Here is a 26,477-nt window from a genome sequence, read left to right as displayed (position 1 = left end):
AAAGAAAAGGAACTGTGGATTTTGGAATCCGGGTCAGGGAGCAGGAGAGTGTGAGGCGTCTAATCTGGGGCGAAGCAAACCGTGCTTGGGTTATAGGTGTAGGTCAGGGCAGGCGGGAAGGAAACAAGGGTTACAAATCCAAAGTCAGCAGTAAGTTTGTAAAAACGATGCTGAAACCCTGGGCTTCATGCAGGTAAATGACAGAGAATCGTTTGGGAATCCACGCTGGGATTTATTGGGCGCGCAGGGACCGCTGCTTGTGTGACGCAGGAAACAAATGCATCCCCTAGGCAACACAAGCCCTGTGTCATAGCATGGTACCGGGCATGTTGGCATCACTTGACACTAAGCCTTGGAAAATGACGCTGGCATCAGGAAACTCTGTATTAACGGACACGTTGTTTCACATGGATTTGTGTAAAAAAATACTACAAAGCACGTCACCCCTGTGGCAGACATAACAATGTACAGAATGAACGGCTGATCAGATCTACGGCTTTATCTTGTCTGCATAACCTCCAGGTTCATTGTATCCTGGTCATCGCTTGACATCCAGGAAATGCATCCTCTGACGGAGGCACGCCACGAGGCTCGACTGCTTAGAATGAATCGCTTATTTAGTGTATTCCTAAACATGCAACGAAAAGCGATATTTAACACGGGGAAAATAGAGCAGTCATGGAGAACACGGTCTTAGAAAGATGAGGCTGTCTGGAAGTGACATGACTCCAACTCACGGCGAACACTGGGCATTCCATTTAGAATCACAGGCGTCCCATAACCTCCCTAATGGGCCACAGAAACTGGGATCCTGACAGAGAACTCGCTTGTTAGCGCTTGCAAACATCACCCAAGCTCTGTGCTAGCAGCATTTCAAGGGGACGTATAGATTAACTGAAAAGGGGGCCTCACTTGCTGACTCAATATCCTGGTCATTAACGCTAACTAAAAGTAGACTATTGGTGGCATTAAAATGTTTTTCAAATTCCGATTAGCTTCTTTTTATTTTAAAGTGTTGCCAGGCATATCCTGGCATAGTATGCAAATTGATTAATTCATTAATACATTGTATTAATTAACACATGAACACACAGCACATAGCACTTCTGAGCACGCCTGATGCGTCACGGGACTGAAGTCGGTGCAAATAAAATCCTTTCGCTGTGTTCTTCACCCCAATTAACACGGACACACATTTACTGGGGTAAAGGAACACAGCGCTACTTAGTTACTACATACATTTCAAAGTAAATCTGCATTGTTGTAATGCACCTGATGTCACAAACGCTTTTTGTGTTGATATGCATGGCTTAGAGTAAAAAACTGATTATCTGTGAGGTTAACGCACTAAACTCTAAACTTAAATCTAAATGGCCAGATTTAGGCTAATATAGCCACGGTACTACGGCAGAGTTTTCCTGTTATTCTGGCTAAATTTGTTTGCTGCAATCCAGGGTTTAATGAATTTGCTGGAAGTCATCGCTCTGCATTCACTCAATTTCATGCCAGTCACAATATAAAGAGATTTGCCTCATTCTGTTCAATGCAGGATTACGGATACAGAGTCCCGGCCAGACTCATTGTGGGGGCTGAGATCAATAAACACCAGTAAGCCCACCATTATGTTTGTGCCTGTCTCTCCTGTGTTATATTTGTCAGTATTTTACCAAGCTACAGTTCCCTTTAAAATCTGAAATTAAACTGTTGTAACGAGGACACCTAGTGGCAAAAATAATAGTAATAAAACTATTGTAGCTTATTGACCCTTTCAAAACTGGGCGTTTGGAAAAATGTGTGTGTGTGTGTTAGAATTACATGGCTGGCTTTTTGTTTGTTTGGTTCTTCAGGAAATTAGAAACATTATAGCTCTCTCTTACAATATTACCCATTGAATAGAAAACCAGTTTAACAATATACGTAGAAATGTTCTTTACCTTGAATGGGGCGCCCCCGTCATAGCTCCCTGTCAATCATTGTTATAAACCTGGAAGGCAGCTTAGGGACAGCATAGAAAGCGTACATTAAACAATGATTGTCCTGAATGTGCCTTATCCAAACTGGATTACGTAATTCGCTAAATCTTTAGAACTGTAAAGGAAAAACGAGGATCAAATGACGTTTTTACACAAGTTAGAGAGGATTCTTTTTTAAATCAATGGTGTAAATCCCAGATAAGTGACCGTTCCTCTTTAACAATGAATTGATCTATACAAATATTCATAATATAATTAAAATGATGAGTAAACTAATCCAGATATCACCTAATAATAAAATACTCCTTTTATATGTTGGAGAATTTTTTTTTATATAAAGCAGGGGTTCCCAATTATTTTTTTCAGTGGAACCCTTTGACATAGTGTATCAACATCGTGGAACTCCCCCCCCCCCCCCCCCCCCCCTCCCTCCTGATAAAAAAATGTGCCGGTGTGTATAACTGTGCTTGTATGTGCCAGTTGTATATCTGACACACAGATACACACACTGGCAGATAGGGGCGCACAGATACACACACTGACAGATACATACACATTGACACACAGTGTGTATCTGTGTGTGTGTATCTGTGTGTCAAGGTGTGTGTATTTATTACATAGTTACATAGTTACATAGCTGAAAAGAGACTTGCGTCCATCAAGTTCAGCCTTCCTCACACCTGTTTTTTGCTGTTGATCCAAAAGGCAAAAAAAAAAAAAACCCAGTTTGAAGCACAATTTTGCAACGAGCTAGGACAAAAAAATCCTTCTTGACCCCAGAATGGCAGTCAGATTTATCCTTGAATCAAGCACATATTACCCTACATTGAAAGATTATATCCTTGAATATTCTGTCTTTGCAAGTATGCATCTAGTAGCTGTTTGAACATCTGTATGGACTCTGATAAAACCACTTCTTCAGGCAGAGAATTCCACATCCTGATTGTTCTTACAGTAAAAAAACCTTTCCTTTGCCGTAGACGAAACCTTTCCTTTGCCGTATTTGTGTTTGTATGTGCCAGTGTGTATGAATCTGACACACAGATACACACTGGCAGATAATGGCACACAGATACACACACTGACACAGATACACACACCTTGACATACAGTGTGCGTCTGTCTGTGTGTGTGTGTGTGTGTATGTATGTATCTATCTGTGTGTCAAGGTGTGTGCGTCTGTTTCAAAGTCTGTGTATCTGTGTTTGTATGTGTCTGTGTATCAAGGTGTGTGTATCTGTGTTTGTATGTGTCTGTGTATTAAGGTGTGTATATCTGTGTTTGTATGTGCCAGTGTGCATGAATCTAACACACAGATACACACACCTTGACACACGGTGTGTATCTGTGTTTGTATGCGCCATTGTGTGTATCTCTGTGTCAGTGTGTATATGTATCTGACACACAGATACACACACACACACAGATACACACATCATGACTCACAAATACATACACACAGTGACATACACACACTTGCACCCACAGATACACACTGACACACTGACACACTCAGATACACACACACACACACACACACACACAGGCACATACAAACACACTGATACATACTGGCACATACACACTTAGATGCACACAGTGACACATACACAAACCGTGACAGACACACACACTCTTTGACATACTCTCACTGACAAACACAGGCACACATACACTCACTGACAAGCGCACACACTCTTTTACAGACACACATACAAACATATATACACTCTCATTGACAAGAACAGATACATTCTCACTGACAAGCACACATTTACTCTCACTGACAAACATACAAACTCCGTAACACACACATACGATTTAAAAAAAATTTTTTTCAACATTTTATTCCACCCAGCTCCCCTACCTTTAGGAGTGCTGGCATGGAGTCCCTGGGGTCCAGTGGGGCTGCTGGCATGAAGTCCCTGTGGTCCAGTGGGGCTGCTGAGCGGCTGGCGTGTGGGCGGCGAGGGAGCAGTGATCTCCCTGCTCAGCTCCCTCGCGCGCCTCTTGGTGATGTCATGTCTTGGTGATGAGTGATGTCATATTCCTGCTCCAGCATCACTGCTGTGCGGCCATTTTGTTTTAAAAATTTTTGCCGGTACCCCAAGTAGTGTTCCGCGGACACCAATTGGAAAACGCTGATATAAAAGATTACTTCAGGCATCATCATAATCATTAAAGGGGGCTACTCCAAGCAAGGGTTAGTCCAAGCATCTGTTGTGGTGGTTATGGTGGAACGAGTACCCTGGTGCCGTTTTGTGAAACAGTTTGCCCTCTAATCTGGTCCTGCCAGCGCCCGGTCCTGCTGGTTTTGACGTCCATCCGGCTTCTGTAGAGCCAGGTGACAATTCAGCCGGCTATTTATTGGCTGAGAGGGTCAGCTGATTGCTCCCAGACAATTATTGTAATTCTGTGCAAATAAAAATGCACAAATTTGATGTTGGTCTGTGCGGAACCCGAATTTCTGGCTGGATGATACTGACGGAAGTGGAGTTACACCAATGGTAATAGAGGGGTTAAACTCATTATGTGCAGCATTTAAATCTGGACATACAAACCCCAGGCACCATGACCACTTTATGTCACTGAAGCGATCATGGTGTTTGGAGTGAATTTAATTTCTGAATGACCAGTGGAATGTATAAATCCCACACAATTCCCAGTTACTAAAAATATGGCTACATGGGGCTTGGTGTGTTTCACTAAGAAATGCCAGAATTAGCCGTATGAAACCCGAAATGCAGTACTTGAAAACGAAAATTGAGTCAAAGGCAAACAAATCCAGGAGGGGCAAAGCAAAACCAAGATCAGGCCGTCCAATAGTCAGAATCCCGGCAGCAAAGCTTCCAAAACGATGGCCAGAGGTCATGTAGGTACAGGAGAGCAGACCCAACACAGGTAGTAGTAGGGAAATGGCACAGAACTACTGAGCAATGACAGCCCTAATCTGCCATGCCTCCATCACACCCCTAATCTGCCATGCCTCCATCACACCCCTAATCTGCCATGATACCCCTAATCTGCCATGATACCCCTATTCTGGCATGATACCCCTATTCTGCCATGACACCCCTATTCTGCCTATATAGAAAGTGTAGAAAGGTCCAGACACTCCAAAATTCAACAAAAGGCAATTTATTTAAACCCACAGCCAAATCGCAACATTTCGACCCTCACCCCCCCCCCCACCCCCTGAAAAATAGAGATTGCTTCATATTTTGTTTTTCACCATCTTTTGGATCAACCGCAGTAACACGGATATGTGAAAGGCTGCACTCAGTCTTTTTGTCACCCACTATTTCTGTCTAATAATATGTCATTATATTTTGTGTTAACTGAATTATGATTTATTTTACACCTTTCCCAGTGTTCTGCGTTCTTTATGAGTTTTACCTTCTTTGTTTTTCTTTGCTTTGTTTTGGAGTATAGGAGAAATATGTCCCCCAGATTTTTGTGAAGGAGATTTTTAGGATAATTGAGGGCTCTGTTCTCTTTGTATAATAATGCCTTGAAGAAACTGCTTATGTAGATATTTTAATCACAGTTAGGGTTTGACCAGTATGGGTGTGTGTTTTGGGGATCCCGTACAGTTACATAGAGATGTGTCCATCAAGTTCAGCCTCTGTCAATTTTTTTTCCGGTTAATACAAAAGAAGGCAAAAAACCCAGTTTGCAAAAACTAGAAACAAAATTCCATCTTGACCCCAGAATGGCAGTCTAATGTATCCTTGGATTAAGAAGATATTAACCCACTAATTAAAACCTAATGCGCCACCGTATCTAATGCGCATTCAAAGTTTGAAACCTGGAAGCCGAAAAATGTTTTTGTTGGCGACTGTAATGCACATTTGTAGAAGCAGATACTACTGTACAACATATAGGTCGATGTGCAAGGACCACCCTCTGACCAAGGGGAAAATCACATTGCGACAAAGATGCAAAGTACAGATTTACTGTACACAGAAACCACCATCCCTGTCGCAACAATGCAAACTTCACCCTGACAAAGTCACATTGTTTGCCCCTTGTATCTAATGCGCATTCACATTTTGGAGACTTTATTTTGCAAATCGAGGTGAGCATTCAATTTGAGTAAATACCGTATATTCCAGTATATTGTGTTTTTGCAAGTATTTATCCAATTGCTATTTAAACATCTGTATAGACGCAACTGACGATTGTGTATTTCTTCGGTTGTGTATAGTGTGTGCGTGTTGGGCCAAGTGTGTGTGGTATAGAGTGTGTTGGGTATAGCGTGTGCAGTAGAGTAACTACAGAGGGGTGCGCCTGCTCCAGGCACAAAAATAGGCATGGGGTGATGCAGAGAGGATGGCCAATGGCCATCCCAATATATGTTGGGTATAGTGTGTGTGTTGGGTATAGTGTGTGTTTGGTACAGTGTGTGTGTTGGATTTGTGTGTGTGTGTGTGTGTTGTGTAGCGTGTGTCTTTATGTTGGATTGAGTGTCTGTGTGTTGGGTATATTGTGTGTAGGGTAGAGTGTGTCTGTTGTATACAGTGTGTCTGTGTGTTGGGTAGAGTGTGTCTGTGTTGTATACAGTGTGTCTGTGTGTTGGGTAGAGTGTCTGTGTGTTGGATAGAGTATGTGTCTATGAGTAGAGTGTGTGTGTTTGTGTTTGTTTGCTTAGAGTGTGTGTGTCTGTGTGTTTGGTAGCATGTGTCTTTATGTTGGATAGTGTGTGTGTCTGTGTCTTGGATAGAGTGTGTCTGTGTTGGATAGAATATGTGCCTGTGTGTTTGGGTAGAGTGTGTGTTTGTGTGTTTGATAGCATGTGTCTTTATGTTGGATAGTGTGTGCGTCTGTGTCTTGGGTAGAGTGTGTCTGTGTTGGATAGATTATGCGCCGGTGTGTTGGGTAGAGTGTGTGTTTGGGTAGAGTGTGTGTGTGTGTTGGATATAGTGTGTGTGTTGGGTAGAGTGTGTCTGTGTTGGATATAGTGTGTGCGTTGGGTAGAGTGTCTGTGTGTTGGATATAGTGTGTGTTGGATACATTGTGTCTGCGTGTTGAGTAGAGTGTGTGTTTGATACATTGTGTCTGTGTGTTGAGTAGAGTGTGTGTTTGGCAGAGTGTGTATGTGTTGGGTATAGTGTGTGTGTGTTGGGTATAGTGTGTGTGTGTGTTGGGTATAGTGTGTGTGTATGTTGGAAATAGTGTATGTGTTGGGTATAGTGTGTGTGTTGGGTATAGTGTGTGTGTTGGGTATAGTGTATGTGTTGGGTATAGTGTGTGTGTTGGGTATAGTGTGTGTGTTGGGTATAGTGTGTATGTGTGCATGTTGGATATAGTGTGTGTATAGTGTGTGTGTGTGTTGGGTATAGTGTGTATGTGTGCGTGTTGGGTATAGTGGGTATAGTGTGTGTGTGTGTGTGCGTGTTGGGTATAGTGTGTGTGTGTGTTGGGTATAGTGTTGGGTATAGTGTGTGTGTGTGTGTGTTGGGTATAGTGTGTGTGTTGGGTATAGTGTGTGTGTGTGTGTGTTGGGTATAGTGTGTGTGTGTGTGTTGGGTATAGTGTGTGTGTTGGGTATAGTGTGTGTGTGTGTGTGTGTGTGTTGGGTATAGTGTGTGTGTGTGTGTGTGTGTTGGATACATTGTGTCTGTGTGTTGAGTAGAGTGTGTGTTGGATACATTGTGTCTGTGTGTTGAGTAGAGTGTGTGTTGGATACATTGTGTCTGTGTGTTGAGTAGAGTGTGTTTGGTAGAGTGTGTATGTTTTGGGTATAGTGTGTGTGTGGGGTATAGTGTGTGTGTGGGGTATAGTGTGTGTGTATGTTGGGTACAGTGTGTGTGTGTGTTGGGTATAGTGTGTGTGTGTGTGTTGGGTATATTGTGTATGTGTGCATGTTGGATATAGTGTGTGTGTGTTGGGTATAGTGTGTATGTGTGTGTGTGTTGGGTATAGTGTGTATGTGCGTGTGTTGGGTATAGTGTGTGCGTGTTGGGTATAGTGTGTGTTGGGTATAGTGTGTCGGTGTGTTGGGTATAGTGTGTGTTGGGTATAGTGTGTGTTGGGTATAGTGTGTGTTTCTATGTGTTGGGTATAGTGTGTGTCTGTGTGTTGGGTATAGTGTGTGTCTGTGAGTTGTGATATAGTGTGTGTGTGTGAGTTGTGATATAGTGTGTGTGTGTCTTTGTGTTGGATTTAGTGTGTGTGTCTTTGTGTTGGGTATAGTGTGTGTGTCTTTGTGTTGGGTATAGTGTGTGTGTCTTTGTGTTGGGTATAGTGTGTGTGTCTTTGTGTTGGGTATAGTGTGTGTTTCTATGTGTTAGGTATAGTGTGTGTCTGTGTGTTGGGTATAGTGTGTTGGGTATAGTGTGTGTGTGTGTTGGGTATAGTGTGTGTCTTTGTGTTGGGTATAGTGTGTGTATGTGTGGGTATAGTGTGTTGGGTATAGTGTGTGTGTGTGTTGTGTTGGGTATAGTGTGTGTGTTGTGTTGGGTATAGTGTGTGTGTTGTCATGGGTATAGTGTGTGTGTGTGTGTGTGTTTGGGTATAGTGTGTGTGTGTGTTTGGGTATAGTGTGTGTGTTGTGTTGGGTATAGTGTGTGTGTTGGGTATAGTGTGTGTGTGTTGGGTATAGTGTGTGTGTTGGGTATAGTGTGTGTGTTGTGTTGGGTATAGTGTGTGTGTGTTGGGTATAGTGTGTGTGTTGTGTTGGGTATAGTGTGTGTGTTGTGTTGGGTATAGTGTGTGTGTTGTGTTGGGTATAGTGTGTGTGTGTGTTGGGTATAGTGTGTGTGTGTGTTGGGTATAGTGTGTGTGTGTGTTGGGTATAGTGTGTGTGTGTTGGGTATAGTGTGTGTGTGTGTTGGGTATAGTGTGTGTGTGTTGGGTATAGTGTGTGTGTTGTGTTGGGTATAGTGTGTGTGTTGTGTTGGGTATAGTGTGTGTGTTGTGTTGGGTATAGTGTGTGTGTTGTGTTGGGTATAGTGTGTGTGTGTGTTGGGTATAGTGTGTGTGTGTTGGGTATAGTGTGTGTGTGTGTGTTGGGTATAGTGTGTGTGTGTTGGGTAGAGTGTGTGTGTGTCTGTGTGTTGGATATAGTGTGTGTCTATGTGTTGGATATAGTGTGTGTGTGTGTGTTGGGTATAGTGTGTGTTGGGTATAGTGTGTGTCTGTGTGTTGGGTATAGTGTGTGTCTGTGTGTTGGGTATAGTGTGTGTCTGTGTGGGTATAGTGTGTTGGGTATAGTGTGTGTCTGTGTGTGTTGTGTTGGGTATAGTGTGTATGTGTGTTGTCATGGGTATAGTGTGTGTGTGTTGGGTATAGTGTGTGTGTGTGTGTTGGGTATAGTGTGTGTGTGTGTGTTGGGTATAGTGTGTGTGTGTGTTGGGTATAGTGTGTGTGTGTGTGTGTTGGGTATAGTATGTGTGTGTGTTGGGTAGAGTGTGTGTCTATGTGTTGGGTATAGTGTGTGTCTATGTGTTGGATAGAAAAACTAGAAACAAAATTCCATCTTGACCCCAGAATGGCAGTCTAATGTATCCTTGGATTAAGAAGATATTAACCCACTAATTAAAACCTAATGCGCCACCGTATCTAATGCGCATTCAAAGTTTGAAACCTGGAAGCCGAAAAATGTTTTTGTTGGCGACTGTAATGCACATTTGTAGAAGCAGATACTACTGTACAACATATAGGTCGATGTGCCAGGACCACCCTCTGACCAAGGGGAAAATCACATTGCGACAAAGATGCAAAGTACAGATTTACTGTACACAGAAACCACCATCCCTGTCGCAACAATGCAAACTTCACCCTGACAAAGTCACATTGTTTGCCCCTTGTATCTAATGCGCATTCACATTTTGGAGACTTTATTTTGCAAATCGAGGTGAGCATTCAATTTGAGTAAATACCGTATATTCCAGTATATTGTGTTTTTGCAAGTATTTATCCAATTGCTATTTAAACATCTGTATAGACGCAACTGACGATTGTGTATTTCTTCGGTTGTGTATAGTGTGTGCGTGTTGGGCCAAGTGTGTGTGGTATAGAGTGTGTTGGGTATAGCGTGTGCAGTAGAGTAACTACAGAGGGGTGCGCCTGCTCCAGGCACAAAAATAGGCATGGGGTGATGCAGAGAGCATGGCCAATGACCATCCCAATATATGTTGGGTATAGTGTGTGTTTGGTACAGTGTGTGTGTTGCATATTGTGTGTGTGTTGTGTAGCATGTGTCTTTATGTTGGATAGAGTGTGTGTCTGTGTGTTGGGTAGAGTGTGTGTTGGGTAGAGTGTGTGTTGGGTAGAGTGTGTGTTGGGTAGAGTGTGTGTTGGGTAGAGTGTGTCTGTGTGTTGAGTAGAGTGTGTGTCTGTTTGTGTAGAGTGTGTGTGTCTGTGTGTTTGGTAGCATGTGTCTTTATGTTGGATAGTGTGTGTGTCTGTGTGTTGGGTAGCATGTGTCTTTATGTTGGATAGTGTGTGTGTCTGTGTGTTTGGTAGCATGTGTCTTTATGTTGGATAGTGTGTGTGTCTGTGTGTTTGGTAGCATGTGTCTTTATGTTGGATAGTGTGTGTGTCTGTGTGTTGGGTAGAGTGTGTCTTGGGTAGCGTGTGTCTGTGTTGGATAGATTATGTGCCTGTGTGTTGGGTAGAGTGTGTGTGTGTGTTTGCGTAGAGGGTCTGTGTTGAATATAGTGTGTGTGTTGGCTATAGTGTGTGTTGGATACATTGTGTCTGTGTGTTGAGTAGAGTGTGTGTATAGTGTGTGTGTGTTGGGTATAGTATGTGTTGGATATAGTGTGTGTGTGTGTTGGGTATATTGTGTATGTGTGCACGTTGGATATAGTGTGTGTGTGTGTTGGGTATATTGTGTATGTGTGCATGTTGGATATAGTGTGTATAGTGTGTGTGTGTTGGGTATAGTGTGTATGTGTGCGTGTTGGGTATAGTGGGTATAGTGTGTGTGTGTGTGTGTTGGGTATAGTGTGTGTTGGGTATAGTGTGTGTTGGATATAGTGTGTGTGTGTGTTGGGTATATTGTGTATGTATGCACGTTGGATATAGTGTGTGTGTGTGTTGGGTATATTGTGTATGTGTGCATGTTGGATATAGTGTGTATAGTGTGTGTGTGTTGGGTATAGTGTGTATGTGTGCGTGTTGGGTATAGTGGGTATAGTGTGTGTGTGTGTGTTGGGTATAGTGTGTGTGTGCGTGTTGGGTATAGTGTGTGTGCGTGTTGGGTATAGTGTGTGTGTGTGTTGGGTATAGTGTGTGTGTGTGTTGGGTATATTGTGTATGTGTGCACGTTGGATATAGTGTGTGTGTGTGTGTTGGGTATATTGTGTATGTGTGCATGTTGGATATAGTGTGTGTGTGTGTTGGGTATAGTGTGTATGTGTGCGTGTTGGGTATAGTGGGTGTGTGTGTGTGTTGGGTATAGTGGGTGTGTGTGTTGGGTATAGTGGGTGTGTGTGTTGGGTATAGTGGGTGTGTGTGTTGGGTATAGTGTGTGTGTGTTGGGTATAGTGTGTGTGTGTTGGGTATAGTGTGTGTGTGTTGGGTATAGTGTGTATGTGTGTTGGGTATAGTGTGTATGTGTGTTGGGTATAGTGTGTGTGTGTTGGGTATAGTGTGTGTGTGTTGGGTATAGTGTGTGTGTGTTGGGTATATTGTGTATGTGTGCATGTTGGATATAGTGTGTATAGTGTGTGTGTGTGTGTGTGTTGGGTATAGTGTGTATGTGTGTGTGTTGGGTATAGTGTGTATGTGTGCACGTTGGATATAGTGTGTGTGTGTGTGCATGTTGGATGTGTTGGGTATAGTGTGTGTGTGTGTTGGGTATAGTGTGTATAGTGTGTGTGTTGGGTATAGTGTGTATGTGTGTGTGTTGGGTATAGTGTGTATAGTGTGTGTGTTGGGTATAGTGTGTATGTGTGTGTGTTGGGTATAGTGTGTATGTGTGTGTGTTGGGTATAGTGTGTGTGTGTGTGTGTTGGGTATAGTGTGTGTGTTGGGTATAGTGTGTGTGAGTTGTGTGATATAGTGTGTGTCTGTGTGTTGGGTATAGTGTGTGTCTGTGTGTTGGGTATAGTGTGTCTGTGTGTTGGGTATAGTGTGTCTGTGTGTTGGGTATAGTGTGTGTCTATGTGTTGGGTATAGTGTGTGTCTATGTGTTGGGTATAGTGTGTGTCTATGTGTTGGATATAGTGTGTGTCTATGTGAGTTACCCAGGACACACACATAATGATGGGACTGAGTTCCTCCATGGCACTCTGCCCACAGCCCAGTGTTCTGTAAGGGATACCAGGCTGATGCTGCACTGGGCAAAGCATCACGGGAGTTGTAGTTCTGGTAGCGCCGTAATAGATCACTCTAAGCTTACTGGCTCCTCCCCCTGTCTGCTATTGGTTTCCGTCTTTCACCCCGCCCACTCCGGATCAGCGCTAGGCGGGTATAGAGCGCGCCGATAGGCGGAGTTTGACGGCAAGACTCAGTGGGCGTGGATTGGTCAGAGGTCGCTGGTCTGTGGACAGGTGAGTGAAATCCATAGAGTAACTTGCACGGTGCGACCACCTACACCTAAACCGACATAGAGGAACCTGCACGGTGCGACCACTTACACCTTCACCAACATAGAGTAACATGCACAGTACGACCACCTACACCTTCACCATCATAGAGTAACCTGCACGGTGCGACCACCTACACCTTCACCATCAGAGAGTAACCCGCACGGTGCGACCACCTACACCTTCACCGGCATAGAGTAACCCGCACGGTGCGACCACCTACACCTTCACCATCATAGAGTAACCTGCACGGTGCGACCACCTACACCTTCACCAGCATAGAGTAACCTGCACGGTGCGACCACCTACACCTTCACCATCATAGAGTAACCCGCACGGTGCGACCACCTACACCTTCACCAGCATAGAGTAACCCGCACGGTGCGACCACCTACACCTTCACCAACATAGAGTAACCCGCACGGTGCGACCACCTACACCTTCACCAGCATAGAGTAACCCGCACGGTGCGACCACCTACACCTTCACCAGCATAGAGTAACCCGCACGGTGCGACCACCTACACCTTCACCAGCATAGAGTAACCCGCACGGTGCGACCACCTACACCAACATAGAGTAACCTGCACGGTGCGACCACATTCACCAACATAGAGTAAGCTGCACGGTGCGACCACCTACACCTTCACCAACATAGAGTAACCTGCACAGTGCGACCACCTTCACCAACATAGTTACCTGCACGGTGCGACCATCTTTACCGGCATAGAGTAACCTGCACGGTGCGACCACCTACACCTTTACCGACATAGAGTAACCTGTACGGTGCGACCACCTACACCTGCACCGTCATAGAGTAACCTGTACGGTGCGACCACCTACACCAGCATAGAGTAACCTGTACATAGAATAACACAGAGTAACCTGCACGGTGCAGGCACCTAGACGTTCCCAAAGCTAGAGTAACCTGCACAGTGCGGGCACCTAGACGTTCCCCGGCTAGAGTAACCTGCATGGTGCGGGCACCTAGACCTTCCCCGGCATAGAGTGACCTGCATGGTGCGCGCACCTAGACCTTCCCCAGCATAGAGTGACCTGCATGGTGCGCGCACCTAGACCTTCCCCAGCATAGAGTGACCTGCATGGTGCGCGCACCTAGACCTTCCCCAGCATAGAGTGACCTGCATGGTGCGCGCACCTAGACCTTCCCCAGCATAGAGTAACCTGCACGGTGCAACCACCTACCCCTTCACCATCATAGAGTAACTTGCACGGTGCGACCACCTACACCTTCACCAGCATAGAGTAACCTGCACGGTGCGACCACCTACACCTTCACCAACATAGAGTAACCTGCACGGTGCGACCACCTTCACCAACATAGAGTAACCTGCACGGTGCGACCACATTCACCAACATAGAGTAACCTGCACGGTGCGACCACCTACACCTTTACCGGCATAGAGTAACCTGCACGGTGCGACCACCTACACCTGCACCGTCATAGAGTAACCTGTACGGTGCGACCACCTACACCAGCATAGAGTAACCTGTACATAGAATAACACAGAGTAACCTGCACGGTGCAGGCACCTAGACGTTCCCAAAGCTAGAGTAACCTGCACAGTGCGGGCACCTAGACGTTCCCCGGCTAGAGTAACCTGCATGGTGCGGGCACCTAGACCTTCCCCGGCATAGAGTGACCTACATGGTGCGCGCACCTAGACCTTCCCCAGCATAGAGTGACCTGCATGGTGCGCGCACCTAGACCTTCCCCAGCATAGAGTGACCTGCACGGTGCGGGCACCTAGACATTCACTGGCATAGAGTGACCAGCATGGTGCGCGCACCTAGACCTTCCCCAGCATAGAGTGAACTGCATGGTGCGCGCACCTAGACCTTCCCCAGCATAGAGTGACCTGCATGGTACGGGCACCTAGACCTTCCCCAGCATAGAGTGACCTGCATGGTGCGGGCACCTAGACCTTCCCCAGCATAGAGTGACCTGCATGGTGCGGGCACCTAGACCTTCCCCAGCATAGAGTGACCTGCATGGTGCGGGCACCTAGACCTTCCCCAGCATAGAGTGACCTGCATGGTGCGGGCACCTAGACCTTCCCCAGCATAGAGTGAACTGCATGGTGCGCGCACCTAGACCTTCCCCAGCATAGAGTGACCTGCACGGTGCGGGCACCTAGACATTCACTGGCATAGAGTGACCTGCATGGTGCGCGCACCTAGACCTTCCCCAGCATAGAGTGACCTGCATGGTGCGCGCACCTAGACCTTCCCCAGCATAGAGTGACCTGCATGGTGCGGGCACCTAGACATTCACTGGCATAGAGTGACCTGCATGGTGCGCGCACCTAGACCTTCCCCAGCATAGAGTGACCTGCATGGTGCGCGCACCTAGACCTTCCCCAGCATAGTGACCTGCATGGTGCGCGCACCTAGACCTTCCCCAGCATAGAGTGAACTGCATGGTGCGGGCAGATTGACCTTTACCTGCTTTCCTCTGAAACGCATAATGTTTCAGAGGAAAATGATTATAGCTAAAGTAACCGGCTTAGCCAATCACATTTATTATCCAAACACTGAAATAAAAACCCGATTGCCATATTTAGGCTATAACACTCCTTCCCCCCACCCCTCCCCCCATATAGTTAACAACTTACTGTACTACAATTTTGTGTTTAATGAGTAAACCCCAATGTGCCCCCAGATAGGAAAGCCTAAAAATAAATTTGTTTTTTAAGATTAAAATCAAAATACATTTAAATTTACGATTGGCTTTGTGCAGACCTTAACTACAGTAAATATTTAGGGTGTAAACAGTGCGTCTGTCCCAGGTCTGCGTTTGGCTGCTTCTGTTGCCTGTAAACCCTGAGATACTGGCCGTGTTGGTGAGTGATGCTCCTACAGCCCGGCCAACATTCTACAATAATTGGGAGTAAGTCGGTTTAACTGGCAGGCCACTTTCACTATTTACCTGCTTGTTCCCTAAAGTCGCTGTTGTACATTGTATTTCTTATAATATCCATGTATACATACTACCTCTCTATTATTCACTCTTTCTTTTTTCTTTTTTATTTTTTTTGTAAATCTTTCTTTTATTAAGGCATATATGAGGGATACAAAATGAAGAAAGGGAAATGTATATGTATTACATATCTTGGTGCTAGTACATCGAAAACACAGTTAGTAACATTTCCAGAAATGCCTTGTTTTTTTTATATTTTGTGAGTCGCTTGTTGCAGACAAGTTGTAAGCATGTTAGAATATAATGCAGCACAGCGAGTAAGAGCTTTGCATTAGAAATTAAAGACAGGTAGGTCAATTCAATACAGTGTACAGTACATAAGTTAGTGTCTCGAGTAGCTAAGTCATGGTATGTCATTTAATGGCAGCCTATGTCAGCCAGATTAGCATTGGGTGCATAAATAGCCATCAGCAGCAAATTAACCGGCTAGATCGCCATCAAGGTCGCAGCTTAAATAGCCCATAGTCATATTAACACATGACGATATTTAGCGCTAAGGTATATATGGGCCATGGGCCTAACAAATAACATTAGTACAGTTACGCTAATGATAGCAATAGGCAACCTTAAGATATCGCTGTTCAGTGCCGGCTGAGGGGTAAATGACTGACCACATTGAGGAGACATATATTAAGTCGCTGATGCAGAAAACAGTAAGCATGGTAGCTACATAGATGAAAGAAAAGAAAACTAAGGTGGCAATACACATGCTTTAAGAGTATGGTTAGGGAAATGACACAAAAATAAGAGATTAAGTCCCCTGGCGGCCACCCCTGTAGTAAGTATAACGCAAACATATCTAAACATAAACTGAACAAGTGGGGGACCCTATGACAATGGAGCCGATGTGGTAATTTTAGGCGGCTATATTGGGAGCATGGGTCTCCTGCCCTGATGTCCCCTGGCATTTACCCTATACCCTTGCTGAAGAGGAGTGCGGCATACAGTGACAGTGTCCCGGTAGTCCATGTGTGGCCACTCTGCCAGCCCCAGGCCTTCACGAGGGCTCTTATGCAGTTCCCACCGCTCCGGTTGCTGACAGCTCCGTAAGCGAGGTCTCGGGCGGTCGCAGGTTGGTATCGGGCCGTCCGGACGTGTGGGATAAGCGTCGGGGGGCATCCCCTTCGTGCCCTCGGCCCAGGAAGGCGGTAGTGGGTCTTGGATTTAGTGGGTTGTTTCTTCTTCTTTGTTCTCCTCTTGTTGTTTGGCACAGGCCGCCTCCAGTTCCCGCCATGGGTATGGTGCGGTTTGAGTGAGGGTGGGTATCTCTGCTCAGCTCTCGGTTGCTTCTCCCTTGAGGCGTGGAACCCTTTGCTCTGCAATTTCAGCCAGAAGCTGTTAAGAAGGTCCTCCAGTCGCTGTTCGAATGTTGTCAGATGGGCCAGCATTTCCAAGGTTTGTTGGGCAGCCGCCATCTTTGGTCGGTTACAATTATGCAATGCTCGTGTCGAGTGCTCTTTATTCCTGCGTATTAACCTGTCGCTTGAACCGGGATATCTCTCACCGGTGGGGGGGGGGAAACGGAGGCCCCAACCTTTGCATTAGGTTCCAATGGAGCGCCTAGCAGGAGAGTCGGCCGTGTCTCTCCCGCCTACGTCCAGCGGTAGGCCGCAGTGCTTTGCGTAAGGTCCAGCTTCAATTAGTGTTCGGATGTCTCGCGAGGGTGATCTCAGGGTGACCCCAAGTCTTCTCCGAGCTGGATTATGTTTGGCTCTGGCTGTTTAGCTTATTTATCAGGCTGAATCATAGGTTTATCTCTGGAGCGCATAGATCGTGCGGCCATTCATGTCGGCGGTCAGGCCCCGCCCCCTTACTCTTTCTTTTTTAAACAATTCTTTCTCTGAGTTGAGGAAAGTTTGTTTTTTATTGTTTACCATCCAGTGCAAACCATAAACTAGCTCAAACTCCCGATGTATATTTTTGTTTTGCTGGTGACATCTGACAGTACGGAGTCCTTGTTTTCAAAACAATCACGATCCATTAAGACAAAATGATTTGGGTACATACAGTGTGATTGAAGTGATGTTTGGGGTACAGATGCTGCCCCTGCCTTACATGTGAAAACTGCACTGTATACATTTTGCAATCTCCGGCCGCTATAGGCTTTAGATAAATAGTTTATTATATTTACATCCAGCGTATGCCAGGCACTTGGTGTAGACCCAATGCTTTTCAATGCGAGTCTGAAGGCACGTTTTACGCGTATGTAGAGTTTTGTTGTAGTGCTGGTTTCATTATTTTTGGAGTCGTTGATAAGGGGGAAAATGTGATAAATCTGGTCTGGGGTGATATTGTGAGGTCTGTTCTTACCCTGTAAATGAGAACCTGTGCAGGGATTTATGTAGAGCAGTTTCGATGTTGCTAAAGAAACACTCCAAGCACCATCTTCACTACAGTGCGGTTTGACTTCTTGCTAAAGGTGTGATGTGTTACCTGGTGTCCAATGGGTGGTACAGCTGATGCTCTCAGCCAATGGGCTCTCTGGTGCCTGGCGGACCCCAGGTGAGAAGACAAACCTCTGGCAAGTGGTTTGACAACTTACATTCGGGGGTGACAGGGCAGTCTTGGCACCATAACCACTACAGCACTATATCTGGAATAGGAATACAATTGCCACAATCATGTAACAGACTGAACCTTTTGGATGCAGAATAACAAAACGTTGCACAATTGCATGGGAGTGACCGTAGCCCTGCAGGCTGTATGTATAAATGTCCATTCTAGGGTAAAGTTCTGAAGTGGAGAGGGTATCGATGGAAACCAGCGGAATGTTGACCTGATTTCAGCATTTTTAACACCTGTCCCTAAACTGGTGCTGTTGCATTGTTGGTTCTGTCTGCGGTTCCCGTTTTGTGAGTGCTGAGGACGTTACAATAAGAATATTGAAATTCATTAGTCATTAGGGGCTAAGTATCCATGTGAGGCGGACACATCGCACTGCTCTGAAGGCTTGGGAGTTTGAGGCGTGTGTATTGACCTGGGCTGGAGAATCCTCACTTGGTAATTTATCTTTTAATTGAAGCTTTAGAGTAAATCTGTTCTGTTTGTTGTTGTTCTCTTGTTAACCCCCATCTCTTTCACATATTCCTACCCCTCTATTTCTGCACTATTGACCATTTCATTATTTTACTTTCCGTTCCCTTGTCTCTATATTTCCCATCATTTTTTATATATATTTATTAAATAAAGACAGAAAGGTGCAGCCAGTCACAGTGTGACAGCAGTATATCGAGCATAGATAAGTTCATTGTGATGGGTAAGCAGCATAGCGTTGACAGGTACCCTTGTGTAGGTGTATTGCCCTGTTAGAGGTGTCTGTGTTTTGTGGCTCCTGATTGTCAGTTATAGATGTGTGTCACACGGTCAGGAATGAGGCATGTCATCTCGATGGAATACTATTTTGTGTAGTGGAAGTAGTTATCTCCCCGATGATGAGGTAAGTATGGGATGAGTGGGGACCAGATTTCAAACAAAGGTTCGTTAAGCTGATCTTTGGAAACTTTGTTACACAACCAGTAACAGTAACACAGAGTGGTCAAAAGGACTTAAAAGCAGCGAGATTTGTAGTGGGGGTATAAAACCATAGTTAAAAGGACACTATAGGCAACAGACCATTTAATCTCATTGAAGTAGTCTGGGTGCGGTGCCCCTATTAACCCTGTAATGTAAAACATTGTAATTTCAGAGAAACAGCAATAATGACATTGCAGGACTAAGACCACCTCTAGTTGTCTACCAGACAGCCATTAAAAGCGCTTCCTGCTGTCTATCAGAGTTTAACTCTGTGAAATGATGCTGGGCGCCTTGAGTGCCCCATAGGAAAGCATTGATTTGCGCACACGTGACATCGCTGGAGGAGGAGACCATTCCAGCTTTGAGCGACAGATGGCCGAGGGTAAAAAGGAGTTTTAACCCGTTATACACCGGGTCTGCGGGAAAGGGACACTATACTTTTAGGAACACAGCGTTGTAATCCTAATACTATAGTGTTACGTTATGACCCACTGTAATGAATAGTTTACAAAAAAAAAACTTTTAGGGTTATTCAGTAAAGTGAGAATTGAAAGTGAATTTCTGATTTTAAGCTCATACCAGCCAAACTTGAATAACTCGCCAAGTCAGCTACACTTCAGCCATGTTACCTTAAATTAGCCCTGTGAGAGTACAATGCGGTAATACTCTGCCATTATGTGACAGACATTTAGAGCCTTCGTCAGAAAGCCGTATTCTCATTTCAATATGTAGTGAGGGTGCTACAAACATTGCATCTCTACAAAAATAGCAGAGGGGAAGTGTTTGATGATTTGGGGTGCCAGGGGATTGGGAAATCTCCTGCGCAAGCCACCAAGCTGTATATGGGTTATTAGATTCAATGTGGTATTTATTCTTGAATTAGGAAGGAGATGGAATGTGTGCCGATCGCCTTGTTGGAATCCGATGAAGAGATTATTACGTTGGTTGCACGGTTGTTGTATGTAATATACTGATATATGTTCTTTACCAAGAGAAGTACTAGTGGGTTTGTGGATGGTGGGTTATAAATATGGTGCATTGGTACTGGCCGTAGAGGCTAACTGATTAAACATTCTCACGGATTTCTCGTTTTGATGACTAGGATTTGTTTTTAGAGTTCCATTCGTCACACGTCCAATTTCGTACGTTCTTTCCTCCATACTTGGCACAGTGTAAATAATAAAGGTTTGCAGTAAAGCAGTGGACGAGGATTTTTCTATATTTTAACAGAAATGAGCGCACTCAGCTTTATTTACATGTTAAAGAATTTATCTTCTGCTTTTGTCTTCCTATTTATATATGTGAATTGACGCACAAGAAATTTAAATCTGAGTACACTCATTTCTGGGAATATTGCGATTTGGCTTTGAATCTTGCGGGCTCATTTGGATTGGTGTGTTTGTATGTATGTGAATGTGTGTGAGTGTGTGTGTGTGTCTGTTTATACCCATTGTACAGCGCTGTGGAATATGCTGGCGTTTTATTTATATACACATAATATATAATATTATGGCTTGAAACGTGTAGTTCTATGCTTTTAGCCATGGCTTAAAAGTTAATCACCATTGCAAGCCATTGTGTACCCTCCAGGGGTGAATTTTTACCTACCAAGGTTAACTTTGAGCAACTTTCATTGAATCTGCTGTCGTGGTAGCCGTCAGCAATGTTAAAGCTCACAGTGGGTTCAAATCATAATAGCAGGCATTAGGCTGCTAGAGTAGGACCTGCCAAGAATGGGGTACATTGACGCTGTAGCAGGCTTATGCAATGTATGATCATATACTGTAACTAAACCCCCATTATTTTAACCTAGATGAGGTGTTTTTAAATAAAACTATTACAATCTCTAAGATTTGAAATCGTTGTTTAGTGAATGAATGAGTGCGCTGGGTCTTGTAATGAATGCATGCATGGTTTTATATAATATATAGTGGTCTGGTGGCTTTTCTTTGTTGGTAAAATGCATGAGCTTTCACCAGGAGCAGAGTCTCTCCTCCCCTGTTTTTACACCCAGAATTATTATTATTTTTTTTTTTTAATTCTTTATTTTGGTTGTGCCATAGTTTGACAATCAGACTTTTTGTTATGCCATTACACATTGTAGAATACAAGCATTTCACATGGTAGATCTATGTGGCATATAGAAAGAACTGCACATTTTCAGTTTTTTGTTGTTGTAAAGGTAGCATACAAGTAGGAACATGGTATGTCAGACAATGATATGAAAACAGGTATACTTGGGACCTAGCTTGTGGGCTGACAATAATTATGACGTGAATGAGATTGTTGTATAGCATGCTGACTTATGAGTTTAATGATGTTTCCGAAGCGTATTAGCCGCTGGGAGCTCTGCAACCGGCCGGAGCCTGGTTTAGATTGACGCATAGTATAGTGATTGTGTGTATGCTAGTCCGACGTGATGATCATCTAAGCAATCTAACAAAAAGGGGTTACAATTGCGGGCTATTTCAGTGCCCCTAACCTAGGGGAGGTGCGGGGGGGGGGGGGGGGGGGGGGTATTAACGCCATATGGTGTGTGGGCCTAGGTAAAACCCCTGTGAAGTCTTAAGACCTTAGGTCTTGCGTTTATGTGAGTTCCTCCGGTTCCCCCACCATGAGCATGTGGTGTAGTTACTCCTGTGTTTGTGTGGGGGAGGGAGGGTGACTTTTTAGCCGTATAGGAAGATATTTCTATGCATTTGAAAAAAAACACATAAAAACATGAAAAAAAAAAAAACCTGCTTAAAAGAAACAAGCAAACATTTATAACGATGGTAGCTCGAGCCAGTCCAGGTAGTGTTCATCGGGGTTTCTAACCATGACTATACGGTGTGGGTGCCCATGTCCCGTTAACATGGCCAAGTGTCAGCACGGTATCTTACGGATCCGGCGGCGGTGCGGCTCTGGTTCGTGGCACAAAGGGTGTCACTGCGGTCGGATCCCAGGTGCTTGTAGGTAGGCCAGAGGTTGCTGTGCTATCGGGCAGCCCCAGTTTTCGGAGGAACGATGCAGCTTCTTCCATGGCTTGTAAGACGTGAGTGATCCCGTCTCGTGTGACTTGGATACAATTGTCTGCTCCCCACCTGTACGTTATGCCCGCTGCTCGTAGTTGAGTAGTGACTGGGCTACAGGATTTTCTCCACAGCAGCGTCGCCCTGGATAAGTCCTGAAAGAACAGTAGTGCGGAGTTCTCAAAGGAAAGTGGTGTTTTGTCCCTCACGGCCTGCATGATCTGAATCTTTTCCTGAACAGTGCGGCATCTCAGGATGACGTCTCGGATCAGGTTAGTTTTCGTGTGGGTCGTCGAGGGGAGACGGTATACCCCGTCCGGGGTCAGTTTGCGGGCTGCTGCTGGGGGTAATAAGGTTGCGAGGAGGCGTCTTGTGTAGTGGGGTAATTCCTCCGCGGACACTGTGGTCGGGACTCCCCTGATCTTTATGTTTAGCCGGCGGTGTCGGTCCTCCCTAACTGCAAGCCGGCCCATCAGGATTCTTTGGGACTGTTGCAGCTGGAGGACCGTGTCCTGCACCGCGTGTATCTTATTATGTGCCTCCGTTACCCCGTCTTCTACCGCTCCAACCTTCTCTCTGACCTCTTTAAGTTCTGTTTTGAACTTTGCTGAGTCCGCCTCCAACAGTTTATGTATATTAGCTAGTAGAATTTTTAGGTCGCCCTTTGTGGACGGAGCGGTGTCGTCTGAGGCATCCGTGTTCAGTGTCATTGGTGCCCGGGAGGCTGGTGCTGTCTCTGCCTCCCGTCCGCGTGGCTCGGTTTCGGCCTCGCTTTGGATTTCCTCCGAGGGTGCATGGGTTTGGTGCTGTGCCGGCCGCTGGAGCATGGTCCCGATATCCCTGGTATCGGGCCCCGCAGTCGGTTTCTGAGACCGTCGGCCCATAGCCGGTTCGTGTGTCGGCCCTTCCGCTTCTGGGTGGCCTGTGTAGCTGCTCCTTAGGAGTGCCTCGAGGTCCGCTGTTGACAGCGGGCGGTAGGCCTCAACTCGGCGGCGCCGCTTCTGCTGCTTTTGCGGCTGGAAAAAAGGCATCAGCCGGTTCAGCCCCACTTGCTTGTTTAGGATTTTTGGGTTGCAGGGTCGGCTCGATAGTATTTCGGGCGATATCTGGTGATTTAAGGGTTATCCAGAGAGAGCTTTGGAATATGGCGTCTGTTCAGGTTTGAGTTCAAGCTCCGCCCCCCCCCCAGAATTATTTTGCTTATTAAACTCAAAACCCAAAATAGTCCTGTGTGTCTTAAATCAGGAGCAAGAAGTGTTGACCCGTTACCCCTGTTAGTCATGTTGCTGTGACAGTGAATCATAAGATTGCAGCTTGTATCTAGACTGAAACCGGACAAAACCTATCCACAACTGGAGTGCTTGATGACAAAGATATCTAAATGCAGTCCATTATTTCAAACGGAATACTGCATTTTTAACTCTATGTTAACTAGTAATCTGCTACTCCACGTTTTATTTTACAATCTCATTCCATCACTCAGAAGTAACATTAAGTGTTTTTTTTTTTTTTGTATTCCTTACAGCTGTAGAATTTAGTTATCACATATGGAATGTTTTTACATTTTTACTAAGATCAAACAAATGTCACAAGCCTGTACGCTTAAATAACTTTATATCCGTCTGTTTGCACACTCCAATTCAACGAAGAGACGTTATTGGCATTCTATAGTATTCTTCTAGTGACCAATACAAACCTGTTATTACACACACCTCGCATAATTATCGCCTTCCAATATTTCTTGTGTTTAATATATAGAAATACTGTTTGTTTGTCATCCTACATTCTAAAAAGAGTCCCAGAGAGTTAGTCACTAGAACCTATGATTTAATCGGCCTTAACGACAAATCCATTTATCCATCAACTAATGACATGAGCATTGGAACTGCCATTGTCCTAATGATCGGAACAAGTAGGGCATTTTCCATTATAAAAATATTTAAAACATTACATTTTTCAGCTATGGCATTGCCTTTCAGTATTCAATATTGATATTTTGTGTTCTGTGCCCGGAGGCCTTTTTTTGCATTAATGTAACATCCAGTTGACCTATATATAATGTCAGACACCGTGTCGATCTCACAGCCCTTTATCACTGTCTGTTTGTTTAATAGCCGATCAAACTGCACATTTCTGATTCCAGTTTGCGTTTTTGTATATATTTATCCAGCAGCGTAACCATGGGGAACGCCGAAAGTGGATCCTACAGAAAACGTCTGCTCGGCATCTCTCCGGAAGAACAGGCTGAGATCGAGCAACGATTTGAAAACTTTTGCGGGGAAAATAATTCAACTAAGAAATGCGTCCACTTAAAAACCTTCCAGGTAGGAGAATTAGCTTTAATTCCAGTCATCGTGCTGAGTTATAAACCATTTATCCCAAAAAAGCCCACCCGGACAAAGGGTTTCTGGGCTAATAGGAGTCTCTCATTCTGGTCTATGAGGTCTGGTGATTGGTGAGACTCTGCCTGGTTCGTTCAGTTTCTCTCCACAGTGCTGCTTCCAGATCTTGAACATATTTAGAATTGTATTCAATATTTGCATTATTTAAGGTTAGGGATCATTTGTGTCAATACTCAGCCTGTAACAGTCATCTGTCTCATGAGTAGGACTTTACATTAAACAAAAATAAATTTTTTTTAATATATCATTCACCAGTCCAGCAATTTATGCTTACAGTGGGTCTATCACTTTTTAGTATTTAATTACGAAATATTCTTTATAAAATACTGATCAATATTGTGTTTGAATTTCACTGAAACACCAACTCAATCTAAATATACCATAAGGCAAACTACGGACTACAAAAGTTGGCAAAAGGCAGAGCTCCGCTGGTAACTTTGGACCACTCCCAGCAGCCGTCACAAGTCACAACGTAGGCTTTGATCTACGCAGATCATCCATAGCCTTCAGTGTTGTGCTCTTTCAGTGACGCGGCTCCTAGCAGGTAAAGCACCAGGAGATGAAGAGGACCAGTAGGTGGAAGATGGCTGCAGCCACGAGGGGTAGTTCCAGGTAAGTAAGACTTACCTTCCCCTGCACTTGACCAAGACAGGATCTGACACTCTAAGTGGTCTTTGCATATTTCGCAGAGACCCCCAAAAGTGAAATATCCACTTTAATAACACATGCTTAACTTTCATTACCCGTGTCTTGTGCTTAACTGATGGTTTCCACTCTTCCTGTTCATCATATGTGTTGGCATGTAATGAAAATATCCAGTGAATATTGTTACGGATTCTGTAAATACCTACATTTTCTTCCTAATGTTCTTTGTCTAAAAGAGTGCCATTTCTTTGTGACCTGTCTTCCAGGATTCTGTAGGTCACGCGTTGCCAAGCAATATGACCCAAAGGATCTTCAACGCCATCCAGGGAGTGAACACCGGCAATAAGTCTTCTCCTCCCGCTGCGGATATTAGCAAGGAACAATTCATGTTATTCTTTGTGGACGTGCTTAGAGGGAACGCAGAGGAAAAAAGCTGGGTTATCTTCCGCTTGATCACCTCCACTAACTGTGAGCACGTGAAACGAGAGCAGGTTCAGCAGGTGAGAGTTGGGTCACCGGTATTTTGGGGTTCTGTACATTTGGGGTATTTTGTAGTGGAGAATGTTTGAAAAACCCTACAAGCCATTATTTCTGCCTACAAGCAGTTATCTCTGCAGACGTGCGTAGGTGACAACGTGAAATATATTCATCCTATCACTTTCTGAATTGTCCCTAATTGCTCATTACGGTCTGGAACCAATGGAAACACCCTTCCTGAAGCAATATTAACACATTGCAGATCAACAAAGTATCTGCACAGACATAAGCACAAAATTACTTGATAATCCTGTTTCGATAGGGAAGGGGGTCCTAATAGTATGATTGCTGGTTTAGCACCAGGACAGGTGGTTTCTTTCTCTGAGCTTTGACTTCGACACAGGAAAGAGATGAATAAAATGTTGTTGCCATTTGTAGAAAGTCGATAAAGTGTATTAGCAGAAAAAACAAGGTGATTGCGCACACAGTGATATCTTTACCTCTTGTTATGCAATTAATAGCATAAAACCTATGTAACCAATACATATAAAGCCAGCATAGTGTAGTATATTTCCGAAGATTAAAAACAGTGAGTTCTCCAATTTACTATAACTATCATCAGAGACTGTTTAAGTCTACTCTGAAATGTACAGACGTTTCATCAGACTTGCCAATGCAGCTCAATGAGAAGTCTCTGTAAGGCTGGTGCTCCTCACAGTTAAACAAACCAGGAAGTAACAAGGTCTGTTGTCTGATTGACAGCCAGGGAGGTGTAACAAAGTTACGTTATAAAAGTACTGATTTCTATTGAAATTGCACTTTTTAAAAAATGAAATAAAGAGGACAGACTCTTCATACATAAAGCTTTTCAGCAAGCCAACGTGTTTTAGGTGTCTGGAGTGTGGAGTGTCCCTTTAC

General features: G+C 44.5%; 1 protein-coding gene across 3 annotated transcripts in view; it reads left to right on the top strand.

Moving 5' to 3' along the window:
- Positions 1 to 26,477, top strand: part of MEAK7 (MTOR associated protein, eak-7 homolog) — an 85,016-nt gene that overhangs the window by 48,069 nt on the left and 10,470 nt on the right. The window contains exons 1-3 of one of the 3 annotated variants that reach the window (XM_063437385.1): positions 12,406 to 12,475; positions 24,206 to 24,359; positions 25,349 to 25,582. In XM_063437385.1, the coding sequence (XP_063293455.1) occupies positions 24,216 to 24,359; positions 25,349 to 25,582 (378 nt within the window). In that variant the 5' untranslated portion in view covers positions 12,406 to 12,475; positions 24,206 to 24,215. Of the gene's footprint in view, positions 1 to 12,405; positions 12,476 to 24,205; positions 24,360 to 25,348; positions 25,583 to 26,477 lie in introns of those variants that run through there. The other 2 variants (XM_063437387.1, XM_063437386.1) reach the window with 2 other exon arrangements.

The sequence above is a fragment of the Pelobates fuscus genome, chromosome 12 (assembly GCF_036172605.1).
Source record: "Pelobates fuscus isolate aPelFus1 chromosome 12, aPelFus1.pri, whole genome shotgun sequence".
Taxonomy (NCBI): Eukaryota; Metazoa; Chordata; class Amphibia; order Anura; family Pelobatidae; genus Pelobates; species Pelobates fuscus.
Note: the sequence above shows the minus strand (reverse complement) of the source record. Positions and strands in the feature narration are given on the sequence as shown.